The sequence below is a fragment of the Megascapheus bottae genome, chromosome 17 (assembly GCF_031878675.1).
Source record: "Megascapheus bottae isolate mThoBot1 chromosome 17, mThoBot2.hap1, whole genome shotgun sequence".
Classification (NCBI taxonomy): Eukaryota; Metazoa; Chordata; class Mammalia; order Rodentia; family Geomyidae; genus Megascapheus; species Megascapheus bottae.
Window position 1 is genome coordinate 6,898,749 of NC_143525.1, and position 27,001 is coordinate 6,925,749.

General features: G+C 40.2%; 1 protein-coding gene and 1 long non-coding RNA gene across 2 annotated transcripts in view; one reads left to right on the forward strand and one right to left on the reverse strand.

Moving 5' to 3' along the window:
- LOC150050916 (uncharacterized) overlaps nucleotides 1-27,001 on the forward strand; it is a 168,065-nt gene that overhangs the window by 108,396 nt on the left and 32,668 nt on the right. The gene's annotated exons all lie outside the window — the stretch shown is intronic.
- Nucleotides 2,018-27,001, reverse strand: LOC150050920 (myosin-2-like). The gene is made up of 38 exons (XM_090349537.1): nucleotides 26,798-27,001; nucleotides 26,557-26,700; nucleotides 25,463-25,619; nucleotides 24,325-24,352; nucleotides 24,125-24,236; nucleotides 23,947-24,039; nucleotides 23,280-23,343; nucleotides 22,814-22,912; nucleotides 21,873-21,976; nucleotides 21,410-21,548; nucleotides 20,596-20,714; nucleotides 20,358-20,507; nucleotides 17,861-18,031; nucleotides 17,471-17,780; nucleotides 16,600-16,673; nucleotides 15,690-15,777; nucleotides 15,488-15,605; nucleotides 14,841-14,964; nucleotides 14,617-14,753; nucleotides 13,056-13,311; nucleotides 11,313-11,555; nucleotides 11,053-11,229; nucleotides 10,825-10,970; nucleotides 10,652-10,742; nucleotides 10,176-10,565; nucleotides 9,649-9,775; nucleotides 8,697-8,815; nucleotides 8,344-8,540; nucleotides 7,548-7,731; nucleotides 7,302-7,467; nucleotides 7,075-7,199; nucleotides 6,476-6,784; nucleotides 6,184-6,387; nucleotides 5,482-5,607; nucleotides 5,223-5,393; nucleotides 5,040-5,144; nucleotides 4,850-4,945; nucleotides 2,018-2,288 (listed from the first exon to the last, which is right to left on the reverse strand). The coding sequence occupies exons 1-38, from the start codon at nucleotides 26,999-27,001 to the stop codon at nucleotides 2,136-2,138; spliced, it is 5,820 nt and encodes a 1,939-aa protein (XP_090205663.1). The 3' UTR covers nucleotides 2,018-2,135.

Consider the following 27,001-nt stretch of genomic DNA (forward strand, 5'->3'; position numbering starts at 1 on the left):
TATGTGATTTATCTTCCATTAGCCCACTATGAAATACAGTCAACATTTTTCTTGCAAACCATACCCAAACAGTAGTTTCTATTCTAACATAATTTTAAAACATTTGTGTTAGTAAATCTATAGCCTTGCTTCTCTGTTCCATTATATTTGTTTAACTGGGACTAGAACTCAATGTACTATTTTATTTTGCCCCTATTTCTCTTTTTCTGTTCTTATATTTCAGTTGGTAGAAATTGGTAGAAATAAGTTGTCATGCAAAAGTAGGTATCTGGAGATACCTAAAGGTTGTAATGGTTAGCTGATTTTATTGCTGCAAAGGACCATATTATTATTTCTCACTGTAAGCCAAAGAATAGAGAAGCCTCTCCACAAATACAGCAGTCTAGATGCTGGTCCCTGACTTGCAATCCAACATACTTACTGCTCACTGGTTAAAGCTATCAGGACAGGTCTTGCAAAGAACTCAAGAGGGACTTTACCTAGCGCATTGTCAGCCTCCTTTGCTACCATAGATACATAATTTTCCTTTTTATACATCTACGTTTTTACTGGGCATCTGGAAAATGTGGGTAATGATTCTCAGGAAGAGATATGAATAATAGCACTTGATGGGATTTTCTAGAGAGACTTCTTTTTCTCCCAGCACACTTTTCAGTACATAGACCTTATTTTTGTCATTACTACCGAATTACAAGACTCGACACATTAACAAGTAAATAAAATGAAAGATAGGACAGTGCAGTGCGAAGAGTAATTCCCACCTCACCTGTTAAATTGCCTCTGCGTCATTTAAATCATTCTCACGTTTGGACCAAGATATTCTTTCTTTCTATTCAGATGGGAGGTTAACATTTAGCTTTTCCTTGATGCTCTTCAGGATGATTATATCTTTGGCTATGCATATCAGTTGCATCCAGTTTAGAAATTGTCATGTTCTAGGAAAACTTCTCTGAGAATTTACAGAGCTATCATATCGACTTTCTGTACCAAATTCATCATTCTGTTTGTACATACTGGAAAGTTGTTTGCCTTGAGATTTGCATCTTATTGATACTCTAAGCCATTGGTTTTTGGCTCTTCACATGATTATACTAAAGGTCAGAAAGTCTGGGATCACAACACCATAGGCCATTGCTATTATGTTATAATATATAAAATAATATCTTATATGTCTCCAGATTTGACAGGCATGTCGTGACTTTTACAGAACAGGGTCACATTTTGCTCACGTCGTATCTGTTACTCAACTGACATGCTATCCAGATGTGTAAAGTGAGCTAATGTGACTGTTGAAGAAAATCTTCATGGGCTAGTACAGAATACATTTGTCTACTTTTTTGTTGTTGCTGGTTTTTGTTTTTGTTTTGTTTTGTTTTTGATTGATCATGGGGGCTTGAACTCAGGCATGGGTGCTGTTCTTGAGTTTTTCTGCTCAAGATGCCAGCTCTACCACTTTAAGCCACTTCCATTTTTCTGATGGTTAATTGGAGATGAGTTTCATGACTTTCCTGCCTGAGCTGACTTTGAACCGTGACCCTCAGATCTCAGCCTCCTGAGTAACTAGGATCACACCAGGTATGAGCCGCCAGCACCCAGCTGTCTGTTTTCTTGAGAACAGGTTCGGAGCAAGTAGAAGAGATGACATGAGTCAGTCAGGATTATATGTGTGGAAAAAGAGCTAGTGCCACATAGCCTTAGAGAATTATGTTCATGTTAAAGGATACAGAAACTTTCTAGGATTTTACCGAATTTGGATATTAGCAAAGGTTAGAAAGAAATAAAAATGACTTCCAGATTCCTGTTCATCAGAACAAGTTTCCCTGATAAGTGACACTTTTGTAATCTTAAAGTATTGCAGTAGACCTAAGATAAAGATGGGCACAGATACATCTTAATGGCAGACTGAATGTGATTGTTGAACAACCTTGAGATTAGTCAAGGTTATTCAAGCAGTGTCAAACATTGCTTTAGGAAAGAGAAAAGACTAGACCAGTCTATGGATATTATTTTGGAAAGAACTGTATATTCTTTATTTGCTGTGCAAGAATAGGGAAGAATACACAAAGTTACAGAGACTGACCAAAGACTTCACATTTTGTGACTCTCTTCAGTCATTCCATAGCATACGTAATTGATCACTCTTCACTTATGATTTTTGTGTGAACTTCCCGGCTCTTTACCCGCAGTTTATTGACTTGGGACTCTGCAATGTCAGCCCGCTCCTCAGCTTCCTCCAGTTCATGCTGGATCTTGCGGAATTTGGATAGATTTGTGTTGGACTGCTCCTCCTGAGGATAAAAATGGAATTTTATGAAACCATGCGGTACATCTTTCTTGCCTCTGTAGACCTGTAAGAAGACTAGACTTGGTATCTACAGATAAGCCAAACCTTACTATCTCCAAAATGTTACTTATTGAAATTGCATTTAATTGGGGCATAATCATTCTTATTTTTTGAATCTAAAATACTTTAAAAATGTATGCCATGATAAAGCCAGAAAATGTATGAAGTCTGAGGAGATGGGGAGAGTATTAAATTAAGTTGAGGTTGTTGATGCTTACTGTTAAAAATGACTGCTACCAGAGTTATGGTCTGTTTAATAATAGCTTTTAAAAGTTGGAATAAGGGCTGGGAATGTGGCTTAGTGGCTTAGTGGCCTAGCATGCATGAGGCCCTGGGTTTGATTCCTCATTACCAAATAAACAGGAAAATACTAATAAAATCATAATGTACCTTCTATATGGCAAATAGCATGTAACCCTTTTATTAATTACAATAAAAAATAAAATTAAAAAAATAATCATAAAAAAGAAATTTAAGTCATGAAAGGAGCAGTGATTAAAATCAAGAAATATTTAAAAATAAAATAGAAATTGAAATAAATGCTGATTTTTATTATATATCATTTGGCATAAAATGGCCATTTGTTTCTTACTGCTTTAGATGTAATGAGTGTACTGACAGATCCTGTAATGAAAAGTAATCCTTATATCTTAGGACTTAAGCTTATTTCATTACCAGCAGACAATTATTTTAATAAAGTAATGGTTTTACCACTTCTCCATTCTGTAACTACTCATGAGTAGGGCTGCGTCTACTCTCCTCTTTCTGTCCTCTCTTGGACAGGCTTTGATAGGAGGGTTATGCCAGCTTCTTACATGGTTTGGAAAGCTCACCATCTTTTTTTCATGCTTGGAAACAGCTTGCATAGCTGGAGGATTATCTGTTCCTTGAAACTTTGAAAGACCCAACTGGACCTGCTCTATTTTCAAAAGTAATTCTGACAAAACTTATTCATCTGACTTGGTACTTTAGATTACCATATAAAAATCAGCCAAATTTTCAGGACTCCAATTTTTTTGAATAGGTTCATATGGCACATTAAAAATAATATTCTAACTAGATGACATATTCTCTTTTATTCCTAATATTGTTTCTGTTTTCAGAAAGTGGAGCTGTGGCTTAAGTGGTAGAGTGCTAGTCTTGAGCAAAAAGTTAAAGGACAGTGCTTAGCTTCTCAGTTCAAGCCCCAGTACTGGTACAAAAGGAACAAAACTAAGTTCATTTGTTTTCTCATATTTATTTTATTTTTCCAGAACTTATTATATAGTACTAAACTATTCAATTGAGAAAATGTATTCTAATCATTACCCTTCTTTTTTTTTTCTTATTTTAATACTACGGAAGTTTGAACTCGGGGCCTCACACTTACTCAGCTTATACTTTAGCCTGGCTTTGTGCTGCTACTTTAGAAATGGAGTCTCTTCAACTCTTCCTATCTGGCTGGCCTCAAATCTCAGTCCTGCTTTCAGTTTCCTGAATAGGTGGGATTACAGGTATGAAACACTAACTTCTTGCTCCATTTCTACTGTTATTTTTTGTTGCCATTCCTGGGCCTTAAACTCAGGGTCTAGGCAATGTCCTTGGACACTTTTTGCTCAAGGCTAGTGCTCTGTCACTTGAGCCTCAGCACTATTTCTGGCTTTTTCTGTGTGTGTGGTACTGAGGAATTGAACCCAGAGCTTCAGGCATGCTAGGTGAGCACTCTACCACTAGGCTACACTCGTGGCCCTTACTTTAATTTTTTTAACAGTGCTTCTTCCAGTGTTCTTTTATTTAAAATCTCTGAATTGGGCTATTAAATTATTCATTTGCTTTATTTTAATTCATAGGGAAAGCAAATCAGTGAACTAACCTGTAAGAAGAGCTTTGATTACCACCTACAATTTTATAAAAGTAGCATCTTCCTTGTAATTTTATTTATAATTAATATTAATAATTATTATTATCCTTTTAACTTCTAATTTAGTTCAAGAGTTTATAAAAGTTTTTTTTGAAAAACCATTTTGGTATCTAGAAATTTTTGACTATATTTTCCCATCTCACCATCTCATTACTACTTTATCTCACTATGAACAGAAAACTGAACCTGTACACTTTTTTTTTTTTGGCCAGTCCTAGGCTTGAGCTCAGAGCCTATCCTTGGACTTTCTCAAGGCTAGAGCTCTGTCACTTGAGCCTCAATACCACTTCCAGCTTTTTTCTATGTATGTGGTACCGAGGAATCGAACCTGGGTCTTCGTGCATGCTAGGCAAGCACCCTTCCACTAGGCCAAACACCCAGCCCTGGACCTGTATTATTTCTGATTTTAAATTTTTGAGATCTTTTTGAGGACTGATTGATTACTTTTAAAATTATACTATGAACATTATAAATGATAAGTACAAAAAGGTACAAAACTTTAAGTACACTGTCTTCATAAAACATTTTTTTTACAAAAATAGTAAGTATAATTATTAGTCTTTTTTAAACCTAAAGACGTTTTCCTTATCCTTAAGGATACTTACAGCCTCCTCAGCTTGTCTCTTGTAAGACTTCACTTTGGCTTGAAGTTTATCCACTAAATCCTGAAGCCTGAGGATATTTTTCCTATCTTCTTCGGTCTGAAACATCACATAATTACTTCTTGAGTACATGACTACAAGGAGTTCACATAAATTTGGAAGGATACTTAACTGGTAAGACCCATGTGCATACCTGGTAAGTGAGTTCCTTTACTCGCCTCTCATGCTTGCGCAGACCTTTGACAGCCTCAACGTTGCGTTTTTGCTCACTCTCAACCTCACTTTCCAGTTCACGCACCTGCAAACAGGTAAGCTCTTAAGCATTTTGATCCAGTGTGGCATGGAAAGCAGATGGAAAAGGACACTAAACACCCACCCTGGCCTCCAGTTTCTGGATCTGCTTCTTGCCACCCTTCAGTGCCAGCTGCTCAGCCTCGTCTAGACGGAGCTGCAGGTCCTTCACTGTCTGCTCCATGTTCTTCTTCATCCGCTCCAGATGAGCACTGGTGTCCTGCTCCTTCTTCAGCTCCTCAGCCATCATGGCAGCCTAGTGAGCAGTAAGACAGAAAAAGTCAATAGCCAAGAGTGCACAGCAGGATTCAAGTTCGCCTCCCACCCTGCTGCCCTCTGCTCACATCGGTGATGGCCTTCTTGGCCTTCTCCTCTGCGTTGCGGGCTTCCTGCACAATGTCCTCCATCTCTCCCTGGATCTGGGTGATGTCAGTCTCCAGCTTCTTCTTGGTGTTGATCAGGCTGGTATTCTGGGTAAAATATTAAATTTAAAATATTAAGTACACAGTAGCAAAATTAAGATTCCTGACACTCTAGTAAATTTGTGAAATAACTAGCATCCCTCATACCTATAGCCCTAGCTGCTTAAGGAACTGAAGTCTAAGGACTGAGGTTTGCAACTAGCTCTGGGAGATAAACTTGAAAGACTAATATCCAATTAACTAGCAAAAAGCTAATAGTGGAGGAGTATTTCAAGGGTTAGAGTGTCAGCCTTATGAGGAAAACCTAAACACGATTGAGATGCCCTAAGTTCAAGCCCAAGGACTGGTGTGCAAGTACACGCACGCACGCGCACACACACACACACACACACACACACACACCACCACATATAATTATGAGCATCCCTCTTTATTTCATAAATAAACTGACTTAGCAGCATACTTTCAATGTTAAACCTAGATGTTATAGTTCAGAGGAACAAAAGTATGACTCTAAAGAGGGTTTTGAACATAAGTCTACAAAACAATAAACATTCCTACTACCACTAAGCTATATGACGAATTCCGTCTTTCTCCCTTTGTGTGTGTTATGATTCTGCTCACCTGGGTGTGGAGGAGCTGGACACGCTCACTGGCATCCAGGAGCTCCTGCTCTGCAATTTTCCTGCTCCTCTCCGTCTGCTCCAGCGTGGCCCGCAGCTCCTCTATCTCGGCCTGCAGCAGGTTGGCTCTGCGCTCCACCATGGCCAGCTGCTCCTTCAGGTCCTCCTGGCCCCGGAGAGCATCGTCCAGGTGCAGTTGCGTGTCCTGTGGAAGGAAAGACCATGGAGACACTGGGCTCTCAGCCCGAGTCACCCCCATCTTCCTGGGCCCATCAACTCTTGGGGCCATTTACCTTGAGGATGCCTTGTGTGTTCCTGTAGTTCCTCAGGGCCTCAGCAGCCATGCGGTTGGAGTGGTTGAGCTGGATTTCCATTTCATTGAGGTCTCCCTCCATCTTCTTCTTGATCCTGATGGCATCATTTCTGCTCCTGATCTCGGCGTCCAGCGTGCTCTGCATGGACTCCACCACTCTGATGTGGTTTCTCTTCAGCTGGTCAATTTCCTCATCCTTCTCAGCAATTTTCCTGTCGATCTCAGACTTGACTTGGTTCAGCTCAAGCTGGATGCGCAGGATCTTCCCTTCTTCATGTTCAAGAGATGCCTTAATAACAGCAAGAGACGACATTAGCAAGAAAATCCTTAGGTTTCCTGCCCACTGCCAATTTTGTACTGCATGTCTTTTTTTTCATATATTTTTTATTGTAATTAATGTAAGGGTTACATGATATTTGTCAGATAGATGGTGCATTAATTCCCATACATTGATACCCTTTCACATGTCTTGGTCCCCATTTCCCTCCCCCCACCCCCATGCATGTCTTTTTTCTCAATCCAGATGGACTTAAACTGTTTCTGAATGCTTTGATTTGTAATGCACAATTTGATCTGTACCTCGGCTTCTTCTAAAGCAGCCTGAAGTTCACACTTCTCTTGTTCTACTTGTTTCTTTATTTTCTCCAGTTCATGGATACGTTTCCCTCCTTCAGCAATTTGCTCGGTGAGGTCTGAAATCTCCTCTGTTGTTTTGAGTAAAGATAGGTAAAGATTTGATTAACTCTATATCATAGAAGAGAGATATCTGCAAGTCATGATTATTATTGAAAATGAAAGAGGCTCACGTTGTAAGTTTTTGTTCTCTCTCTTCAGAGTTTCTAGATGATCCAGGGATTCCTCATAGGCATTCTTCATCTTAAACAGCTCAGTGCCCAGGGAGCGAGCCTCCTTCTGAGAGGCCTCGAGCTCAGCATGGGTTTCTTCATATTTCTGCTTCCATTCTGCCAGGATCTGAAAAACCAGGAGCAGTTACTTGCTGTAAGGAACTGTAGGAAGTTCTGTGGAGAGGAGAGAATGCTACCAAGGATCACCTTATCAAAGTTCCTTTGCTTTTTGTCCAAGGCTGCACAGGCTGCGTTAGTTCTCTCCACATCGAGCATGAGGTCCTCCACTTCATTCTGGAGCCGCTGCTTCGTCTTCTCCAGGGAAGCACATTTGGCGTTCACAGCTTCGACATGTTCCTCAGCAGCCTGCAGACGCTGTGCCAGCTTCTTCCTGGAGATTACAGGAATTTTCAGGAAAAAGTAACCATGATAAGAGTTATGAACTGCTAACCTCACTGAAGACTATTAGAAACTTCATACGAATGCTATTCATTTCTTCCCCCAAAAGGCTTGAACCAGATAAAAACTTTCTGCCTCATGAAGATTAAATAAGCAAGCAAAACATCTTGCAGATGTAAATGAGACAAGGATTTTTTTTAATAGAGAAAATAATGGGTAACTCCCGTAGGCACTCCAAGAAGGCCTCCCTGAGGAGATAGTGTTTGAGTCAAGAGCCGAAAGAAGTCAGGGTGAGCTAGACTGAGACCTTCAATGGAGAGAGTAATCCAGGCAGAGGGAAGAGTAAGTGGAGAACTCCAAAGCCACAATGGGCTGGGTGAACTTGATGAGCAACCTAAGCTTTGCAATTTGTAGTCATTTTTTCATTCTTTGTTTCCTTAACTAATTTTAGGCAAGTGAGGCAGGTGTCATATGTGTTCTTCTTCAGGATTTTTTTCTCATTGTCTGATAGTGCTTGGAATAGAGGCTACTTAGTGAGCATTGGTGGACTCATTCACGGAGTATGTAAAGTTGTCTGTGTAGTCTGTTGTATCTGTGCACATACTTGGCCTCCTCCAGCTCCTCTGTGCGCTGGATGGCGTCCGTCTCGTATTTGGTCCTCCACTGGGCGACCTCACTGTTGGCCTTGGACAGCGCCCTCTGCAGCTCTGCCTTGGATTCCTGCTCCTCCTCATACTGCTCCCGAAGCAGGTCGCAGTCATGGCGGGAGGACTGCAGCGCATGTGCCAGGGCGTTCTTGGCCTGTATACAAAGATAGTTATACCTCCATCCTACAGTATGTCCAAATATTTAATTGTTAGGTTTCAAAGCCATTTAAAGGTTGCTATAACTGATTTCATTTACAGTCAATACGTAGGACAAAATAATAATAGAAATCAGTCTTAGAATAATAGTCACCTTTACTTCCTCTTCAAGCTGCCTCTTTAGTTCCTCAATCTGTTGAGTAAATGCTTGTTTACCCCTTGATAACTGAGACACCAGAGCTTCTTTTTCGTCAAGCTGGCGTGAAAACTCACCTGTTAGAAAACGCAAATGGTGCTGTTGTTTTCTAAGAAAAGAATTCTGCATGCCCATGTTAAAAATAAGTTTAGCTCTTTTCCTTCCAAATTAAGAGCACAAACAATTGAATTTTCTATTGAAATGTTCAAGCTGAAAGCCAAATTTCTATTTTCTGAATTGAAATTTATATATTAATCCAAATGAATAAATACAGCTTTGATTAATAGAGCCCAATTTTTTTATCTCCTTTACAATTACTTCTTTCAGGCTAATAGGATATTGTGAAAAATCCCGTGATGGCTATCAATGAAGGAAGCTAAAATGCCCCATTCTTCACAGGTCCATTTCCAGAGACTTTTGAGGAATGAGGCTGCCCATTGCCCTGCCCACAAATTTGGTTCATAATTTAAATATATATATATATACATACATACATACATACATACATACATACATACATACATACAGGCCAGGAGTATAACTCAATAGTAGAGCACCTGCTTAGAATGTGTTAGGCCCTCAGTTCAAGCCTTAGTACTATAAAACAGTAACAACAAAAAAAGTATCCCGAAATAGAAGCCCAAGACCCATACTGGAGTGACCCTGACCCTAGTATACCCTCTCTTCACAAACACTCAAGGCCTTTCTGGAACAGTGCTTGAACTAGGGGATAGAAATCTTCTTCCCCGATGTTGTCCTAAAGTGACCTTGCTTGGTAGATTGAGAGTTGAGCCTTTCAGTGAATAACAGATGTTCTCAGTTGCTTTTCTTAGGCTGTCACATCACCAAATCATTTGTTCTTAACTACATCATCTTCACTCTTAGGCATGGTAGAAGAGCGGAGAATTACCCGATTCTGTCTGCAGGCGTCCCCTCTGGGTCGTCAGATCATTGATGAGGCGCTGCTGCTCTTCTTCCTTGGATTTCAGCTCACTCACTTGGTCCTCCAGAGTACGACACATCTTTTCTAGGTTCCCCTATAAGAGAAGAAGTGCAAGGAAGAAATGAGGACATTTCCACACACTTCTCTCCCAATGAAAATGGGGAAATATAAGCATATTCGGAAATGCATTTGTTTGCCTTTATAAATACTTAAAACATGCTTGCCACAAGATTGAAAATGTGGGTGACCTGTACTTTCCAATTGGAGACTTATAGAACACAGATGGCTTGTGCTTGAAAGCTGGTACTGTCACCATACAATGGATTGATGGACTTGGTATCTGAATTCCCATGCCCTCCCATATTGAAATAATAACACTATTGTCTCCCCTGTTTACTTTCCTAGTATCACTGAAAACAACAAATGCCCTGCTGCAGCTAAAGTGATCTGTGCAAGCACATTAGTGAAATTAATATTCATTTCCTCTGTGGTACCTTGGCTTTTGAGATTGTGTCAACATTACTAGCAAGGTCATCGATCTCCATCTTCATCTCGCTCTTCTCCTTCTCCAGCTTCTGCTTGACCCTCTGCAGGTTGTCTATCTGCTCCCCGAGCTCTGCCACGCTGTCTGCATGCTTCTTCCTCAGGGTGGCGGCCGTGGCTTCATGCTGCAGCGTGGCCTCCTCCAGGTCCCTGCGCATTTTCTGGAACTCGGCCTCCCTCTTCTTGTTCATCTCAATCTGGGCAGAAGTGGCTCCACCAGCTTCTTCCAGCCTCTCGCTGATCTCCTCCAGTTCCCGGGAGAGGTCAGAGCGCTGCTTCTCTGCTTTGGCCCTGGAGGCCCGCTCTGCCTCGATTTCTTCCTCGAGCTCCTCAATGCGGGCCTAGGAGTAGCAGAAAGCACAAACTCAGCTTCTTGTGCTGATCATTTTCTCCTGTTGAACCAGAGTGGTGGAAATCATGTACTTACTTGTAACTCCTTGATCTTCTTCTGCAGTTGAATACCCAGTGCCTGCTCATCCTCAATCTTGCTTTGCAGATTGCTCATTTCAAACTCTTTCCTTTTGGAAAGGAATAAAGGACACCAATTTAGTTCATATCCCAAATGAGAAGTAAATTCATAAGGAAATGTTTCTAACTTACTTTTTGAGTTTTTCATCAAGTTGCTGTTTCTCATTTTCAATGTCCATTATGGACTCTTGGGCCAACTTTAAATCACCCTCAAGTTTCCTCTTTGCCCTTTCTAGATCCATGCGAAGTTTCTTTTCTTGCTCCAAGGACCCTTCAAGCTAAGTATAAATATTGTTGAGATGGAAGGAATGTTGCATTTCCTTTAAAAGAAAATAATTTCCTTGATAATGCTATACTTACATCATCCACTTGCTGTTCAAGCTTGATTTTAGCTTTGGTCAGGGTGTTGACTTTGTCCTCCTCTGCCTGCAGGTCGTCCAGGGTCTGCTGGTGGGCCTCTTGGAGGGCCTTCTTCTCCTTGGTCAGCTTGGCAATGGTCTCATCCAGGCCTGCCATCTCCTCTGTAAGGTTTTTCACCTGCAAGATGAAGAAAGCTCTCAGTTAGAAAATGAGTCAGTTGGTGGCAGAACCTCAATGTAGTACAGTTAATTGTTTTGTACCTTGTTCTCTGTGGCATGCTTCTCCTTTTCAACCTTGGCCAGTGTCAGCTCAAGGTCATCGATGTCTTTCTTCAGCTCTGAACACTCATCCTCCAGCTTCCTCTTCTTGGCGGTCAGCTCAGCGTTGATCTCTTCCTCATCCTCAGCTCTCTCGGTCACCTCTTTGATTTTGGCCTCCAGCTGGATTTTGGTTTTGATCAGCTGATCACACCTCTCCTCTGCATCAGCCAAGCCTTCAGCTTCCTGAAATTGGGAACAAAATCAAAATTGAAAGAGTGCAATACTTAACAATAATAAAAGTCTAAATCTCTTTGATTTTGGATTCCTGTCTTCACTGATGTATTTCTTTACAGACCTTTTTTTTTCCTTGACCACCTACTTCGTGCATATTTCATTATGTGGGAAACCATAATATATATAGTTTTCCTGTTTCTTTAGAAGAGTGTATGTGACAGTAAATTAGCAAAATTGCTTCTCAAAAGCTACTATTATTGTAGAAAACAATTGGTGACATCACAGATAAAAGAACTTGGGTACAGGATGGTTTCATTAAAGAGATAATATTTAGAATGGGCCTTGAGCCGTGAATAGGCTTTGGGTTTGTAGAAATCATTTTATCAGGGAAAGGAGAAATAGGAGAGTGGAGAAGCATTCGTGCAGGAGAAATTCAAGATGCAGCTGCTACTGAAATATTTTTCATTGTAGTTCTGGAGAGTGGTAATGGATAAGATGCTGTATATTCACATGGAGGCATAAAGTAATCAAAAAATTCTGGCAACCTGCTGTTTCCAATTAAGAGGAACAGAGCAGGCAGGAAATGAGAGAGACTTGGAATACATATCAGCCTTTGAGTACATAAATGACTAGAATGTCCTTTCATGTATGTTGCTCCTCATAGCATGTAATGGTGAAGAAGGAACTCTGTGAGAATAGAAAACAATTTGGGGTAGATTTGTTGGAGATGGTGGCAGAGAAAAAAATGGCTCCTTTTCCATCTGCAAACTAGAAGGAGTTGTTGTACTGCCCAAATGACAGCAGAGACTAATCTTAACAGAAAAAAATGATTGTGTCATGAATAAATTATGCCAGACCAATTTCCTTCCATCAAAATGAAAGACAGTCCTATAAATTACATTTCCAAGTTGATGAAAGCAGCTCTAAGATGATTGGCCTACGGGCAGACAGTGAATAGTTGGGTGAGTAAGAGTTGGGAGAAAGCAGAGCAATCATGGTACTGCTACAGCACTCTGGGTACTATAAGATAGGGTGCTGATTACAGATGGGTTGGAACACCCAGGTGCTTTTGAGATTAATAATTAATTCAATCAAACGTGATGTAGCATACTTCCGTTTGTCAACTGCCCATACTGCACTTTGAGATTTATGGGCACAAAGCAAGTTTTGTTTAAAAACAAAACAAAAAATAAAACATGTCTCTTCACACCATTTGAGGATTATTTCACACTGAATTCACTTTTAAAGACTTTCTCAAGAGGAAAAGAAGCTGGCCATCCTGTAGTTTGATGAAGTTGTGTTGATGGAAAAGAATGAACTGATTCTCTTCCTCGTGGACTGGTGTCTGTTAGTTATTTGCCATTGAAGGAATATATAGGCCATGGAAGTGTTTTAAACCTCTTCCTAATGAGGGTGACCATGCTGACGAGTCAGCTCACAGCTCATAGTGACTAAGACTCTAGCACTTGCTTGCTCATTAGCAGTAGTCAGGAAGGTACCCCAACTTACAGCTTGAACTTGGAGTTGCAGGTCGTTTTTTTCTTTTAATAGTGACACCATCTTTTCTTCCAGTTCTTTCCTTTTTGCCTCTGACTTGGCCAGCTCCTCTTTGGTTTTCTGGAACTCTTCCTTCATGGTGGCCATCTCCTTCTCAGTCTCTGCGCTCTTGAGCAAAGGCTTGATCTTGAAGAACAGTTTCATCCAGGGCCAGTGCTTGACATTCATGAAGGCCCGGATGTTGTACTGGATACAGAAGATGGACTCCCTGAATTTCAATGAGTGTAAATAGGTATTGTGTGGCTGATACAGTGAGATTTAATTGTAGCATAGAGAGCTGAAGGCTCTCCCCACACACACCCTATTACTCATCTGATTTCAAACATGCAGATCAATGAAATCTTCTGAAACGATAGTCAAGGATTTTCTAATCGTGTATTTATATCTTTGCTTCTCATACTTGAGCAATGAATAAGAATCACCTAAAGAGCTCATTAAAATACTTGTGGACTTTACCTCCAGTGATCAGATTGAAAGGTTTAGGAATGGGTCTGGTTATTATTATTATTATTATTATTATTATTATTATTATCAGCAATACAGGAGATGGTACAAATTAAGAGAAATACATATCTGCTTTAGTACTCTCAAACATTCTTACTAGAAGACTGTAAAGGCAGTAGAAGGAAAACATAGCCCTTGAAGAATGGTGTGGGGAGTGAGATTCAAAAAGTCAGAATGTATTCAACAGCTTCTAGCTTTATATGTTAATATTGTGTAGATTTTTCATTCTACTCTTTCATTCTACCACATTTTCTTTTATCTAGATTATGAAATGATTTACTCTCAAAAATAGGCAGCTACTCAAATACATATATAATATTCCATAATCCAAATTTAGTAGTTTTAATGAAATAGAACTTTAGCATGACTGAAAGTTGTTCCATATAACTATATATTTACACATACACGTCCATTTAAGTGCTAACAGGCAGATATAAATGTAAAATGCACTTCAGCTGGTCAGGTACAACCTGCAGCCTGTGGTGCCTGGCTCTGGAGTCTCAGATCACATCAGTTAAGATCAACAAATGTCCCTTGATGACATTGTATTAACAGATTGCAAAATGTCTTTCACAGACAAATGTCCTTAATATTTTCAATCATAATAATTTAATAATAGAAATTATCAGGTGGAAGAAAATGCTTTATACACTTTATTAAAACATTCTTGAAAATGCTATAAGTTCTGATGTTCTTTGTTTAATGATCTATCCAATAAGTTTATATTAGAACAAAGTGTTAGGGGAAATATTTTTTTCTGCTTAATGCTACACTTTTCTAATTATATAAGAAAATATATATACTTTATACTTCTCAATTTTTTTACCCAAGTACCAAGCATATCCTATGATGATGATCCTTTTCTCCCAGTTCCTATTAAGACTCTATTTATTCCCTATGCTTACTCCTACCTTGGTTAAGAACCCACAATTGAGTCTTAAGTGTAAGACACCTCAAGTGTGTTGGTCTGAAGAAGAAAGATGTGCATAAAATAAATGCTTTTAAATACCTCCTCTCCACCATCTTCTGATACTCCACTCTTGCCAAGAACCCTCTGCACATGGCCTGGGTTCGAGTGATCAGTTGGGCCAACTTGTCATCTCTCATCTCCTCTAGGAGCCCCAGAAGGCCAGCTTTGAAAAAGACCTGTGCACAGGTACATGGCAGATCAGATGCCCGACATAAGATCCAAAGAGACAGGAGCTGCAACACGCTACAATTAGAGGTCATTACCTTAGTGTGGCCAAACTTGTACTGGGTGTGGTCGATGTCGATGGACCCAAGGAGCTTCTCAGAAGCCTTCTTGCTGTCAATGTATTGGCCTTCAGGGATGGCACTCGCGTTCAACACCTTGTATCTTTAAAGTAAATATACATTTTTAGGCACTTGCTGTGCTAAATAATGATTAATTTTCAAAAGTCAATTTTTAAAAATTATTTTTTTTGAAAGGAGGCATTCTATATATTCTATTCTTATTGGCTCTCCATTTCGACTCCATTTTATAATGCCCTACTATGACAATTTTCTCTTTCACCTTGCTAGGTACTGTTCTTAAGAAAGGGTTAGATAGAGATAATGTTCACATTGAAGTGCAGATAGCCTTGAATAATGTGTCATTTCTTGTTTTGTTCTGTTTTCATTTTCCCCCTCTCTCTTAAAATTATAGAAGTTAGTATTCACCTCTGTGAGCTGGCAAATCTGCTGAAAAATTCTTCATTGTGGGTTAAATTTAGTATTCCTCTCTTTTTGAACTTAAAATATTTACTTGGTTTGTGGTCAATTCAAACAGCAGAGACATATTTTTCATTTAAAACATTTTTTTCCTTGCATTGTTTGCTTATGCTAAGCTACAAGTTAGGACATAATTAGGAAAGTCTGACCTCTGCTTGAAGTCTGCATAAAGGATCCTGCTTGGGAATCCCTTCCTACAGATTCGGATGCCTTCCAGCACGCCGTTACACCGCAGCTGGTGCAGGACCAGCTCGTGCTCCATGGCACCTAAGGAAAGAGAATGTTTTCTAAATAAGAGTCTAAAAAAGAAGGCACGCTGGAGACTCATTTGGGATGTTCGAAGTGTCTTACCGGGAGTTTTAGTCTCGTTGGGGATGATGCATCTCACAAAATGAGGATGAGTACTCCTGAGATTTGTCATCAGCTTGTTCAAATTCTCCTATAAATTCAGAAAAGCCTTGTCATCTCCGACTGCTGGCAAAGTTTTGAGCGCTTGTTAAAGCTGTAAGATCAGTCTCCTGAGCTTGGTTGAGTGACCAGGATGGCCTGTACATTTATGGGAGCACGCGCAGTGCTTTCTCCCTCACTACACCTTTCTCCTCTTGGGTTGGCAGAATTTACACATAGCAATCAGCCTGTTGTGTACTTCCTTTTCGTTTATGCCAGCATTATCCTTCTTTCTTTCCTGGCAGTTGTCCACCCAATGATATCCATGAGGCCCGTTACCTTCCCATCCTAGTTAGTTTTTCTCTCTTCTGTTAAACGCTATAGTTCTTCAATAAGGAAATGCAAACATGTGCTACTTTTGAACCTTTAAGCATAGCCCCTGTTTTACAGCTCTGACAATAAGGGAGCAACCTTACTACTCATTATTAAGACCTGCTGGGACAAAGAACAAGGATACTATATTAGCTTTTGAAGGTTAACTGCTAGACTTCCAATTATGGTACTAGGGTTTGAATCCAGGGCCTCATAGTTGTTTGCCTGCTTGGTTGGCATTCTACGACTTGAGCTATGCCTCCAGTCCTGATTTTTACTGGTTAACTAGAAATGGAACCTCAATGAGTTTTCTTTTCAGATTGGTTTCAAACCTTAATCCTCTGGATCTCAACCTCTTGAGTAGCTAGGATTATAAGTATGAGCCACTGTTGTTCAGAAATATCAGTGAGTCTTTTGCTGAGGTCCGGAAAGAAGCTCTTGTATTTCTAAAGACAAATTACTAACGTAACTAGGGTTATGTCAAGAAAAATGTTTTCCTTACTCTGAAAAGGGCAGATACAGTCTGGAAAGAAGAACCCTTCTTCTTAGAACCTTTCTTGGCACCGCCACTCGCCTCTGTTGAAAGAAAAGAAGGAGAGATGACATCAAAATAGTTTTGAGTCAGTCTGATGATGTCTGTGCTTTCTGTGCTCAAGTAGAGCATTTCTCCATTTGATTGGTGCCTCTATCTGAATATTATTTTTCAACTAAGTTTGCATTCGCTTTTTGTGATTCTTTTTCTATAATAAGATAAACTTCTCAAGAGTCAGACATTTGTCCATGCTCTAACTTCAAAAATTATCATAGAGAATCAGAATTTGGCCATTATGGTATCTCATTTATCCCCAGATACCCAATATGCAGTGGCAGGAGAAAGAGAAAAGACTCATAGAAGCTATGGCCTTTTCATTGGTTGAGACCATGATAGCACTTTTTGGACTGTTTGCAGTAGTAATGCGGTGAACCACTATCAATAGCCTCCATCGTAGTCAGATGAGCCACAGATACATAACTAGAGAGCTTGGAAGAGCAAAATTTGGGACCTGAAGTCCTTCTGTCGGGACTTTAAGAACAGCATCCTTGATCTAATATCATATAAAACCTGTAGCCAGGAGCTGATGGCTCAGAGTTACAACTTAGGAGCTTGAGATCAGGCGATTACAGTTCAAAGGCAGCCCAGGCAAATACATTTTAGAGTCTGATTCTTCAGCTGACCAGCAAAACGTCAGAATTAGCTCAAGTGCTAGAAATCTAGCCACAAGCAAAAGTGGCTGAGTGCGAGGATAGGCCATGGGTTTAAGCCCTTATACTAGTACAACAGACAAACACAAACAATTGAATGAATAAATGAAGGTAATACTTTTAAGCATTACCTGCTTCCGCAGTTTGAGCCCCAGAGAAGAGGTTAGCTAAAGTTTTCAATGAAGACTTCTGGTATAGTCCCACCACAGTGTCATTCAGGGGGTCCTTGTTCTTGTCCAGCCAACCGGTAATGTTGTAGTCTACGGTACCCGCGTAGTGGATCAGAGAGAAGTGGGCCTCGGCTTTGCCTTTGACCACCTTGGGCTTCTGGAAGTTGGCAGACTTTCCAAGATGCTGTTCATAGAGCTTGTTCTTGAAGGAGGTGTCTGTCGCCTTGGGGAACATGCACTCCTCTTCCAGGATGGAGAAGATGCCCATAGGCTAGATTCGAAGCAAAGGCCTTGGTAAACGGGAGGCGCAGAGCAGCATGGGAAGGGGGTTCTGAACCTGGGGTAAGATACCTTCTCGATGAGCTCGATGCAGGCAGCCAGGTCCATCCCGAAGTCGATGAACGTCCACTCGATGCCTTCCTTCTTGTACTCTTCCTGCTCCAGCACAAACATGTGGTGGTTGAAAAACTGTTGCAGTTTCTCATTGGTGAAGTTGATGCACAGCTGCTCCAGGCTGTTGAACTGCACAAGAAGACTTGGTTACTTTACTGTTTAGCAAATTGAGCATTAAAAAAAATCCTCCTATGTTTTAATAATAATGTCAAAATTATAGAACTGAAGAGAAATAAGCAAAATTTATGAGAGGGCTAAAGGGAGGCGGAAGCTGTTTCTGCTACCAAGAAAATCCCAAGTCAGTTTGAATACTCTTCTTGCATTTGCTTAGATATTTCCCTGAATTTCCACTTCATCACCTATGTTTATTCCTATTATCTTCTACATTTCCCAAAGGGCTCATGGTTCGTTTGTTTTTTTTAGTAGACATATTGAAGTGCCAACTTGCTTCTGCTGGTAAACTTTTAAGTTAGTTGTTCTCAGAATGATAAAGAAAAAAACAAGTGAGCTTCCCATTTAAGTCACTGAGGTCAGGGTTCCACATGAGCAATATTGTCCCCTTGGTTCTTTTTGGCAGTAATGGAAGTTGAACTCAGACCTTATACCTGCAGGAGCAAGTGCTTTACCATTTGAGCCATCTTTTTGCTTTTTCAAATAGATCTGTTGTGGTTTTTTTTCTGGGCTGGACTTGGGCCATGATCTTCCTATTTCAGCTTCCCAAAACTAGAATTATAAGTGTGTGTCATCAAGCCTAACCCTACCTTTTGTTCTTCCTCAGTGAGAATATAATGACAGAAAAGCAGGATTTCTAAATCGTGTGTAGTTGTATTTGTTTAATAGCACACACTTATATATTTAAAGCATCATAAAATGTCAACATTAAGTAGATATGGATATTAGAATTATGTGGAATATTTCCCCATCCTTTTCTATATTTTATGTAATGCCCTTGCTTTTGCATTAGTAATTAGAGGGAAGATAAATTTCTTTAAAACTAGAAGCAGGAAAAATGTAGGCCATAATCAAATATGAATTTTTATTTGATGATATCACTTTAATGAGCATCAAAAGTTAACTGCATTCATTATTGCTGATTCTAAATTATTAAGCTTTTCACAGCCTTTATTATCTGCCTAAGTATTTTTGAATGATTTCTCCACTGTATAATCGGAGATTATATGTTTTTAATGTTTACTGTGGTATTTTCATATCAACTTCATTTTGCCTAGTGGGATTTTTATTTTATTTATTTTTTTATTTTTTTTTGCCAGTCCTGGGCTTAAGCTCAGGGCCTGAGCACTGTCCTTGGATTTTTCTCAAGGCTAGAGCTCTACCACTTGAGCCTTAGCACCACTTCCGGCTTTTTCTAAGTATGTGGTACCGAGGAATTGAACCCGGGTCTTTGTGCATGTTGGCAAGCACTCTACTACTAGGTCAAACTCCCGGCCCCACCTAGTGGGATTTTTAGAGCCCCCATCTCTGTCTACAACTGCAGATTAATTCTTTTTTTATATATTTTTATTGTAATTAATAAAAGGGTTACATGATATTTGCCAGATAGAAGGTGCATTAATTCACATATATTGAAACCCTTTCACATGTCTTGGTCCCCATTACCCTCTCCTCCCCCCCCCATCTTGGTTTTCCCCCTTCCCTATTCAATTTCAAATAACCAAATACAAATAAATCCAATATATCAGATAACAAAGTGAGATACTGTAACAATATGAGATAACCAAGGACTGCAGATTAATTCTTAAGCCCATTCAGATCGCATAGCAAGTTTAAGAGTCTTAGCGAGCCAGGTGCTGGTGACTCACGCCTGTAATCCTAACTATCAGGAGGATCATGGTTCAAAGCCAGCCTGGGCATTAAAGTTCATGAGACTCTTATCTCCAATTAACCACCAGAAAACTGAAAGTGGTGCTGTGGCTCAAGTGGTAAAGAGCTAGCCTTGAGCTGAAGCGCTCAGGGACAGCATCTGGACACAGAGTTCAAGCCCTGAGAACAACAAAAAGGAAAAGAAAAAAGAGCTTTTCCTAAATGCATTGTTTCTCTACAAGTAAAATTACCACTATAATAAATGGCTAGTATTAGTCAAATTAATCTTTTTTTTAAGACTGCATCTAATGGACCATGGTTAGAAAATGTCATAATATTCACCAGTTCTTTTTTCTTTTTTTTTTTTTTTTTGCCAGTCCTGGGCTTGAGCTCAGGGCCTGAGCACTGTCCTTGGACTTTCTCAAGGCTAGAGCTCTACCACTTGAGCCTCAGCACCACTTCTGGCTTTTTTCTATGTATGTGGTACCAAGGAATCGATCCTGGGTCTTCATGCATGCTAGGCAAGCACTTTAACCACCAGGCCAAACTCCCGGCCCCTCACCAGTTCTTTCTTAATAGTATTTGTATTGATTTTCTAAAAAAAAATTCCTTGACACTCTAGCCAGCAACTCACATCAAAGATCTCAAAGCCGGCGATGTCCAAGACCCCAATGAAGTACTGCCTGGGCTGCTTGGTGTCCAGCTGCTGGTTGATACGGGTGACCATCCACAGGAACATCTTCTCATAGATGGCCTTGGCCAGGGCCCCCACCGCATTGAGCACCTTAAAAGATGAAGATACGACTCTTGAAGTTACATGAGAACCACAGAATATTTCTGTCTCTGGTGGCGAATTTAGAGTATATACCTACTTGTTCTACAGTCTGGCCTTTGGTGACGAACTCATTGCCCACCTTGACCCTCGGGTAACAGAGGCCCTTGAGCAGGTCAGCAGAGTTCAGACCCTGCAGATAGGCTGCTTTGTCAGCAACTAAAGGAAAGATACAATGTTATTATAGCCTGAAAGAAACTCTCCCCACTGCCTCCCCAACTCTGACTCTATGGATATATTTATGCAGAGCAGGGAGCATGCTTGGTTTGCTTGGCTGGGGCTCTACCATTTGAACCACACGTGTAGTCTTGTTTTTTGCTAATTTGAAGATGATGTTTCACAGACTTTTTTTGCCTAGGATGGCTTCAAACTGCAATAATCCTGATCTCAGCCTCTTGAGTAGGTAGGCTTACAGATGAGTCACTGGTGGGCCCTAATCTGCTTCCTTATAAGAAAACGAATATTAAACTGCATGCATTTTTTTCCAGTCCTGGGTCTTGAACTCAGGGCTTGGGCACTGTCCTTGGGCTTTCTCAAGACTAGAAATCTACCACTTAGCCACAGCACCATTTTTGGCTTTTTTTTTCTATGTATGTGGTTCTGGGGAATCGAACTCAGGTCATTGTGCATGCTAGCTAAGCGCTCTTGTTTTTTTCACTAGGCTGAAGATCTTTGTTACTCTAAAGTCCTTCAAAAATTATAGGGAGTAGCTCTCTAATGGCAGTGCTTCGTATAATAAATTACTTAGGTTTTAGAACTTAGCTCTCAAGCATGAATTTGTCTTCCCTTGAAAACCTTGGGGATAACAAGCTAGAAATGTGGTTCACAAATACATTAAAAGGTTCATTTGGTACCTTCAGTGCCATCTGGCTCTGCTTGCTCCTCACGCTGTTTTTGCTTGAATTTCATGTTCCCATAATGCATCACCGCCCCCGTCAACTTATAGATTGACACTTTTTCGTCATTAGTAAAGCCCAGAATATCAATAGCACTCTGTCAACAGAACCAATAGGATAACTATTAGGTTATCATCCATGTGCTTGTGACGGATGGCTCATGTTCCCCCTTGTGACTTGCTGGCTTAGCTGAAGAAAGTACCAGTACTAATGGTTTGGAGCAGCATGGAAAGGCATGGTCAATCGAAGGCCAGTACAACGCAGTAGAATATCAAGTGTGAATCATCTAGATTTAAAAAGCAAACTTAGGAGAGGGCCCCTCAAACCTTCCGTGGCTACTTTTACTAAACCCTGAACATGCGTTATGATGACCAGGCAGCAGTTCAGCAGAGGAATTTTCAATTGTAGGTGATCTACTTACATCTGTGGCCATCAGTTCTTCCTGGTCATCAATGCTGGCCACACTGATTTCCCCCTGGCTGACGAACGGGTAATCGTACGGGTTTGTGGTAATCAGAAGCATTTCTAAATACATGAAAAGGAGCAGGTAGAAACATAAATCATCCTTGTCATTAAGGCAAGAGACTTCCCTACAAACCCTGTACATAGACATAATAATGGGTACTGTAGGAGCACTTACTAGCACCCCGGATACCTTGAAGTTGATACTACTTATCACGTATCACCTTATCACTCCCTCTTTTTTAAACATCATATAAAGATAATTCCATGGGGAAATATAATCCTTAAAGAAGTGGCTATTTAAAATTCAGACTCTGGAGCAACCTAAATATACTTAAAAGACAGCCTGATTAATTATGCCTCTCTTGAATGGAGTACTATGAAACAGTCAAAAACAGTAATGTCGAACATTGTCTATGCTATGAAGAGCACCGTGAAATACTCAGTGAGTAAGTAAATTACAAAGGAGTGTAACAACTGTATAAATTATGCATATATCCACACATAACAATACAGATCTAGAAAACGATTAGAATGAGGTTTGGTTATTTCACAGAGGTAAAAACTGGATACTACATTTCAGTTTTCTATTTGCTTTCTTATCAACTATATGAGCACATATGAATTTTTACCAAATTCAAAGCGTCTCATTTTGTGTGTGTGTGCATGCGTGCATGTGTGTGTGTGTGTGTGTGTGTGTGTGTGTGCATGCTTAGGATTGAACCAAGAGGCTTCAGCATGCTAGGCAAGCATTCTATCACTAAGCTGAATCCTCAGCCCCACAAAGTTATATTTGGAAATAATATAAATGCAACAAAATTCATGGGAAGTATTCATCTGGACCATGCACGAATAGGTGCTGGCACAGTACTTTTGAAAAAGAATTATGACATCCCTTACCAATTAGTTCTGGTTTCTTGTTTGATGTGATCTGATAAAAAATGTGGTAGCTCCTCTCAGCCTTAAGCTGGAAAGTGACTCTAGACTTCTCTAGCAGATCTGGAAAGAAACAAAGATGCTTCTGCAAGAAGTGACATGGAAGTTTATTTGTTTTTTGTCAGTCATGGGACTTGAACTTAGACCCTGGATGCTGTCCCTGAGCTTTTCTACTCAAGGATAGCACTATACCACTTTGAACCACAGCTCCACTTCTGGTTTTCTAGTGGTTAATTGTAGGTAAGAATCTCAGTGAATTTTCCTGCCGAGGCTGTCTTTGAACTGTGCTCCTCAAATCTCAGCTTCCTGAGTAAGGAGGATTATAGGTGTGAGCCACCAAAGCCAACTCTGACATGCACATTTGAATTTGTGGTCAGTGTTATAGACCCAAAAGAACAGGAATGATTACAGAGTATATCTGAGTACTCACATGTTTCAATATCTGCAGAAGCAAGTTTCCCTGTGGTGCCAAAGTGGATTCTGATGAATTTACCCTTGTAAAGAAAACTAATATTAGGACCTTGCTTTTCAATAATATTGAATCTTTGAAAATTAAAAACTCTTGAAATGCTACTGCTTTAATACTAAATCAAATTCAGGGGTTTATTTCAGGAAAATAAAGCCTATCTCCTTAAACTTTGCTTTAAAAAAATCTGTGAATATGAGAAGTGGGTAAGGTGCTATATAGGCAAATGATTTAATGATTCCATATTGTGTACTTATGAGTACATATACAATGTAAGCATCACATTGAATCCCATAATATGAGCACTTAAAGATAAGTAGATGTCAATAAATAGCAATTCAATATAAATAAAAAATTTAAATATGTGACGGAAGGAAGGAAGGAAGGAAGGAAGGAAGGAAGGAAGGAAGGAAGGAAGAAAGAAAGAAAGAAGGAAAGAAGGAAAGAAAGAAGGAAAGAAAGAAAAAGAGAGGAAGAAAGACTTTCTAGCTCAAGCTTTTGCTCCACATGCTGAGGTGAAGAAAATCACGGTGCAATGTAATAGGAATAAAAGATCCTGAGAATGTGTTCACAAACATCCTATAAATTTTGACCAAAAGCCAGGGTCCATCGCTGTGTCCAAGAGACTTACAAAGCGAGAAGAGTTGTCATTCCTCACAGTCTTGGCGTTGCCAAAGGCCTCCAGCAGGGGGTTGGCACTGATGATTTGATCTTCCAGTGTCCCCTGCGAAGAAAAGAAAGAGTCCTCAAACCCATGACTAGCCTTCCTAAGACCCCCAACAAAGCCTGGATTCAGACCATGGACCTACCTGCATTTTGCCAGAACCTTCCTCCTTCTTCTTGTCCCCAGTGACTGCAATTGTTGCAAAGTACTGGATGACACGTTTCGTGTTCACAGTCTTCCCTGCACCAGATTCTCCACTGTGGAGATCAAACAAAGTCAAATACGACCCCTTCCTCCCATTAGCTCTTATCACAGCCATGAGAAGAATGCATAGAATCTACTTACGTGATCAGGATTGACTGATTCTCCCGGTCTATAAAAGAGAAAATATAGACATTCAGTACTGTATTCTTACATGTTTGCAAATAGCAAGTAAAACAAAGGGAATGCAGTTGGTACTTTTCCCTCTGGTTTGTAGTTCTTGGGGCTTTCTACCTCTCTTTCCCCTCCCCCCTTCCCCATCACTTTCACACACATACGCCTGTATGCATGGAGAACCATCACTCTTGTCTGCTTTCTTTGCAAGTCTCATGGAGTATTTCATTTGAAGAAAAGCTTCTAGGGAGCAGGAAAGTGCTTGAGAAGCATAGCACGAGGAAAGATCACTGTGTTTTTCTAAAGCAGGAGATATTTAAATGTTCTGCCACTAAATAAAGATAAGAGGCTGTCTTGGCTTTTCAGCGTGATTCTGATGACAACTTGGTCATCTGTTTGCGAAAGAAGTAATGAAGAATGGACATTGAAATTATTTTTAGTGTATGAGGAAATGTTTTCAGTGAGGGTGGTACCTGGAAAGTACTCAAGATTTTAGTTATAGTTTTAGGGGAAGGTGAAGGGTTTTGTTTGTTTGAAGATTTACTCTAACAAAAAATCCTTTAAGTCATCTTTGAAAGTGACACAAGTCCCTAAGATATGTCTTGCTGAGATGACATTTGCAAGAAGAAGATTGATGGTGTAACTGTCTTAGCGACAGATACACCTTGAAATCTAAAAACAGGGCTGATTCTGGGCACAGGGCAATAGCATGTGTGCCATCCTTAATTCAGAGAGGCAGCCCATTGGCCCAGTGTCTAAGAGGATAAAACCAGAGATACAAACTTTACACTTCTGTTTCTTGGTTTATCGTAATGAACACATACTTTATATGTATGATTGCATGTTTGTTGTGTGCATGTAAGTACACATTCCTATAAATATGTTTGCATTTTACTCCAACTTATTTGCACTTCTGAGTCATGCCAGAGTTCAGCCTAGGAACCTCTGTTAAACCTTTTAAGAGGTCATTAGTCATTTTGTAATATGTTACAACTACCTATCTTCAACCAAAGGGGATCATTTTGAAGAGTAAGGAAGTTGGTAGGGACTGCCATCCACAGCTCTACTCTGAAAAGATTATGCATACGCAAAGCACTAGCTCACTCACCAGTCAGCATGAACTGATAGGCGTTGTCAGAGATGGAGAAGATGTGGGGCGGGGCCTCCTGACGCTTTTTGCCTCTGTAGGCAGCCACCACCTCAGGGTTGTACACCGGCAGCCACTTGTAGGGGTTGACGGTGACGCAGAAGAGGCCAGAGTAGGTCTGTGCAAAGAAAGAAAGATATAACTACTCCAAAGCCTTTCCTGCTACTCACACAGGCTCTGTATTTTAATTGGATTTTGAAAGGTCAAAGTAAATTACTGCTCTACATTTCTTCTAGACATCCACATGAAAACTAGTTGGAGATTCAGCAATGTGATAGGAATAACCTTTGAGGGAAGGGAATGATTCAGATTCCTTTTTGCCACCACTGGACATGTCCCAGTGACTTTTATACAGCCAGCTCCAAAACCGTGTTTCCTATTTATTTATTTATACATATTTACTGTGAACTGTTCTCAGTGTTTTAAGGAAACAAGCATGTAATTCCTATACAGACTTAAGCTTATTCAAATTTATAACACTAAGCTCTGTAGAAGTATGAATGTAACATGGTAGAGTTATTTCAAAAATACTTACTGAGGGTATATTATTTATCATGCCCCTGCAAGATAGTAGGAATATAATGCATGTGAGGTTTGTTTGTCACAGAATGTCTCTTGAAAAATATTCAGTGTGGGAGATGGATATATATATATATATACACATATGTATATACATAATATGTATATTTGAATAAACCAGGAAAGATGTAATCAACATGAATGCAAGGACATAAACGATCGAAGAGAATGCCCAGCATTGCTTGGGAATGTTGCAAAGTTTTCACAGAAGACTGGGGTACGTTCCAGACAGAAGGGACGGAGACACTTCTGTTGTGGTGAGGAGTAAAGGCAAAGAAAGTTTGGTCCTTAAAAGAAAACCATTTGTAAATATTAAAATCTCATTTGTCTTTTTTCCCCCTCCCTGAACTGATGATTTGTGCTTGTGGCGAGAGGGAAATATAACATGCTTCCCCAGCACATGGGGAAGTGTGCTGTATTGATAGGGAGCTTAGCTGTGGTAAGAAAGACTCCCAGGTGTGATGGGGAGCACTCACGTAGATCATCCAGGCTGCATAGCGCTCTTTGAGGTTATACAGCACAGCTGGCTCGTGCAGGTGAGTCATCATGGCCATGTCCTCGATCTTGTCATATTTGGGAGGGTTCATGGGATAGACTTGGTCTTCCTTCACCGTTAGGGTCTGGAAAGCAGGAAGCAAGAAGAGAACCACTGACGTCAATTGAATGACCCCCTCCCTGGTTCAAGACCACATGGCAGGTCCCTGGGCCTCTACTCACCGCGCCAGCTTCAGTTTTCACTGTCACCTTCCCTGTTTCTCGGCTCTGAATAGTTCCTTTGACAAAAGATTCCTTGGGCTCCGCCACAAAGACAGATGTCTTGGCATCAAAGGGCCTATTCTGGGCCTCAATGCGCTCCTTTTCTGACTTTCGGAGGTACGGAGCAGCCTCCCCAAAAACAGCCATTTCTGAGTCAGAACTCAT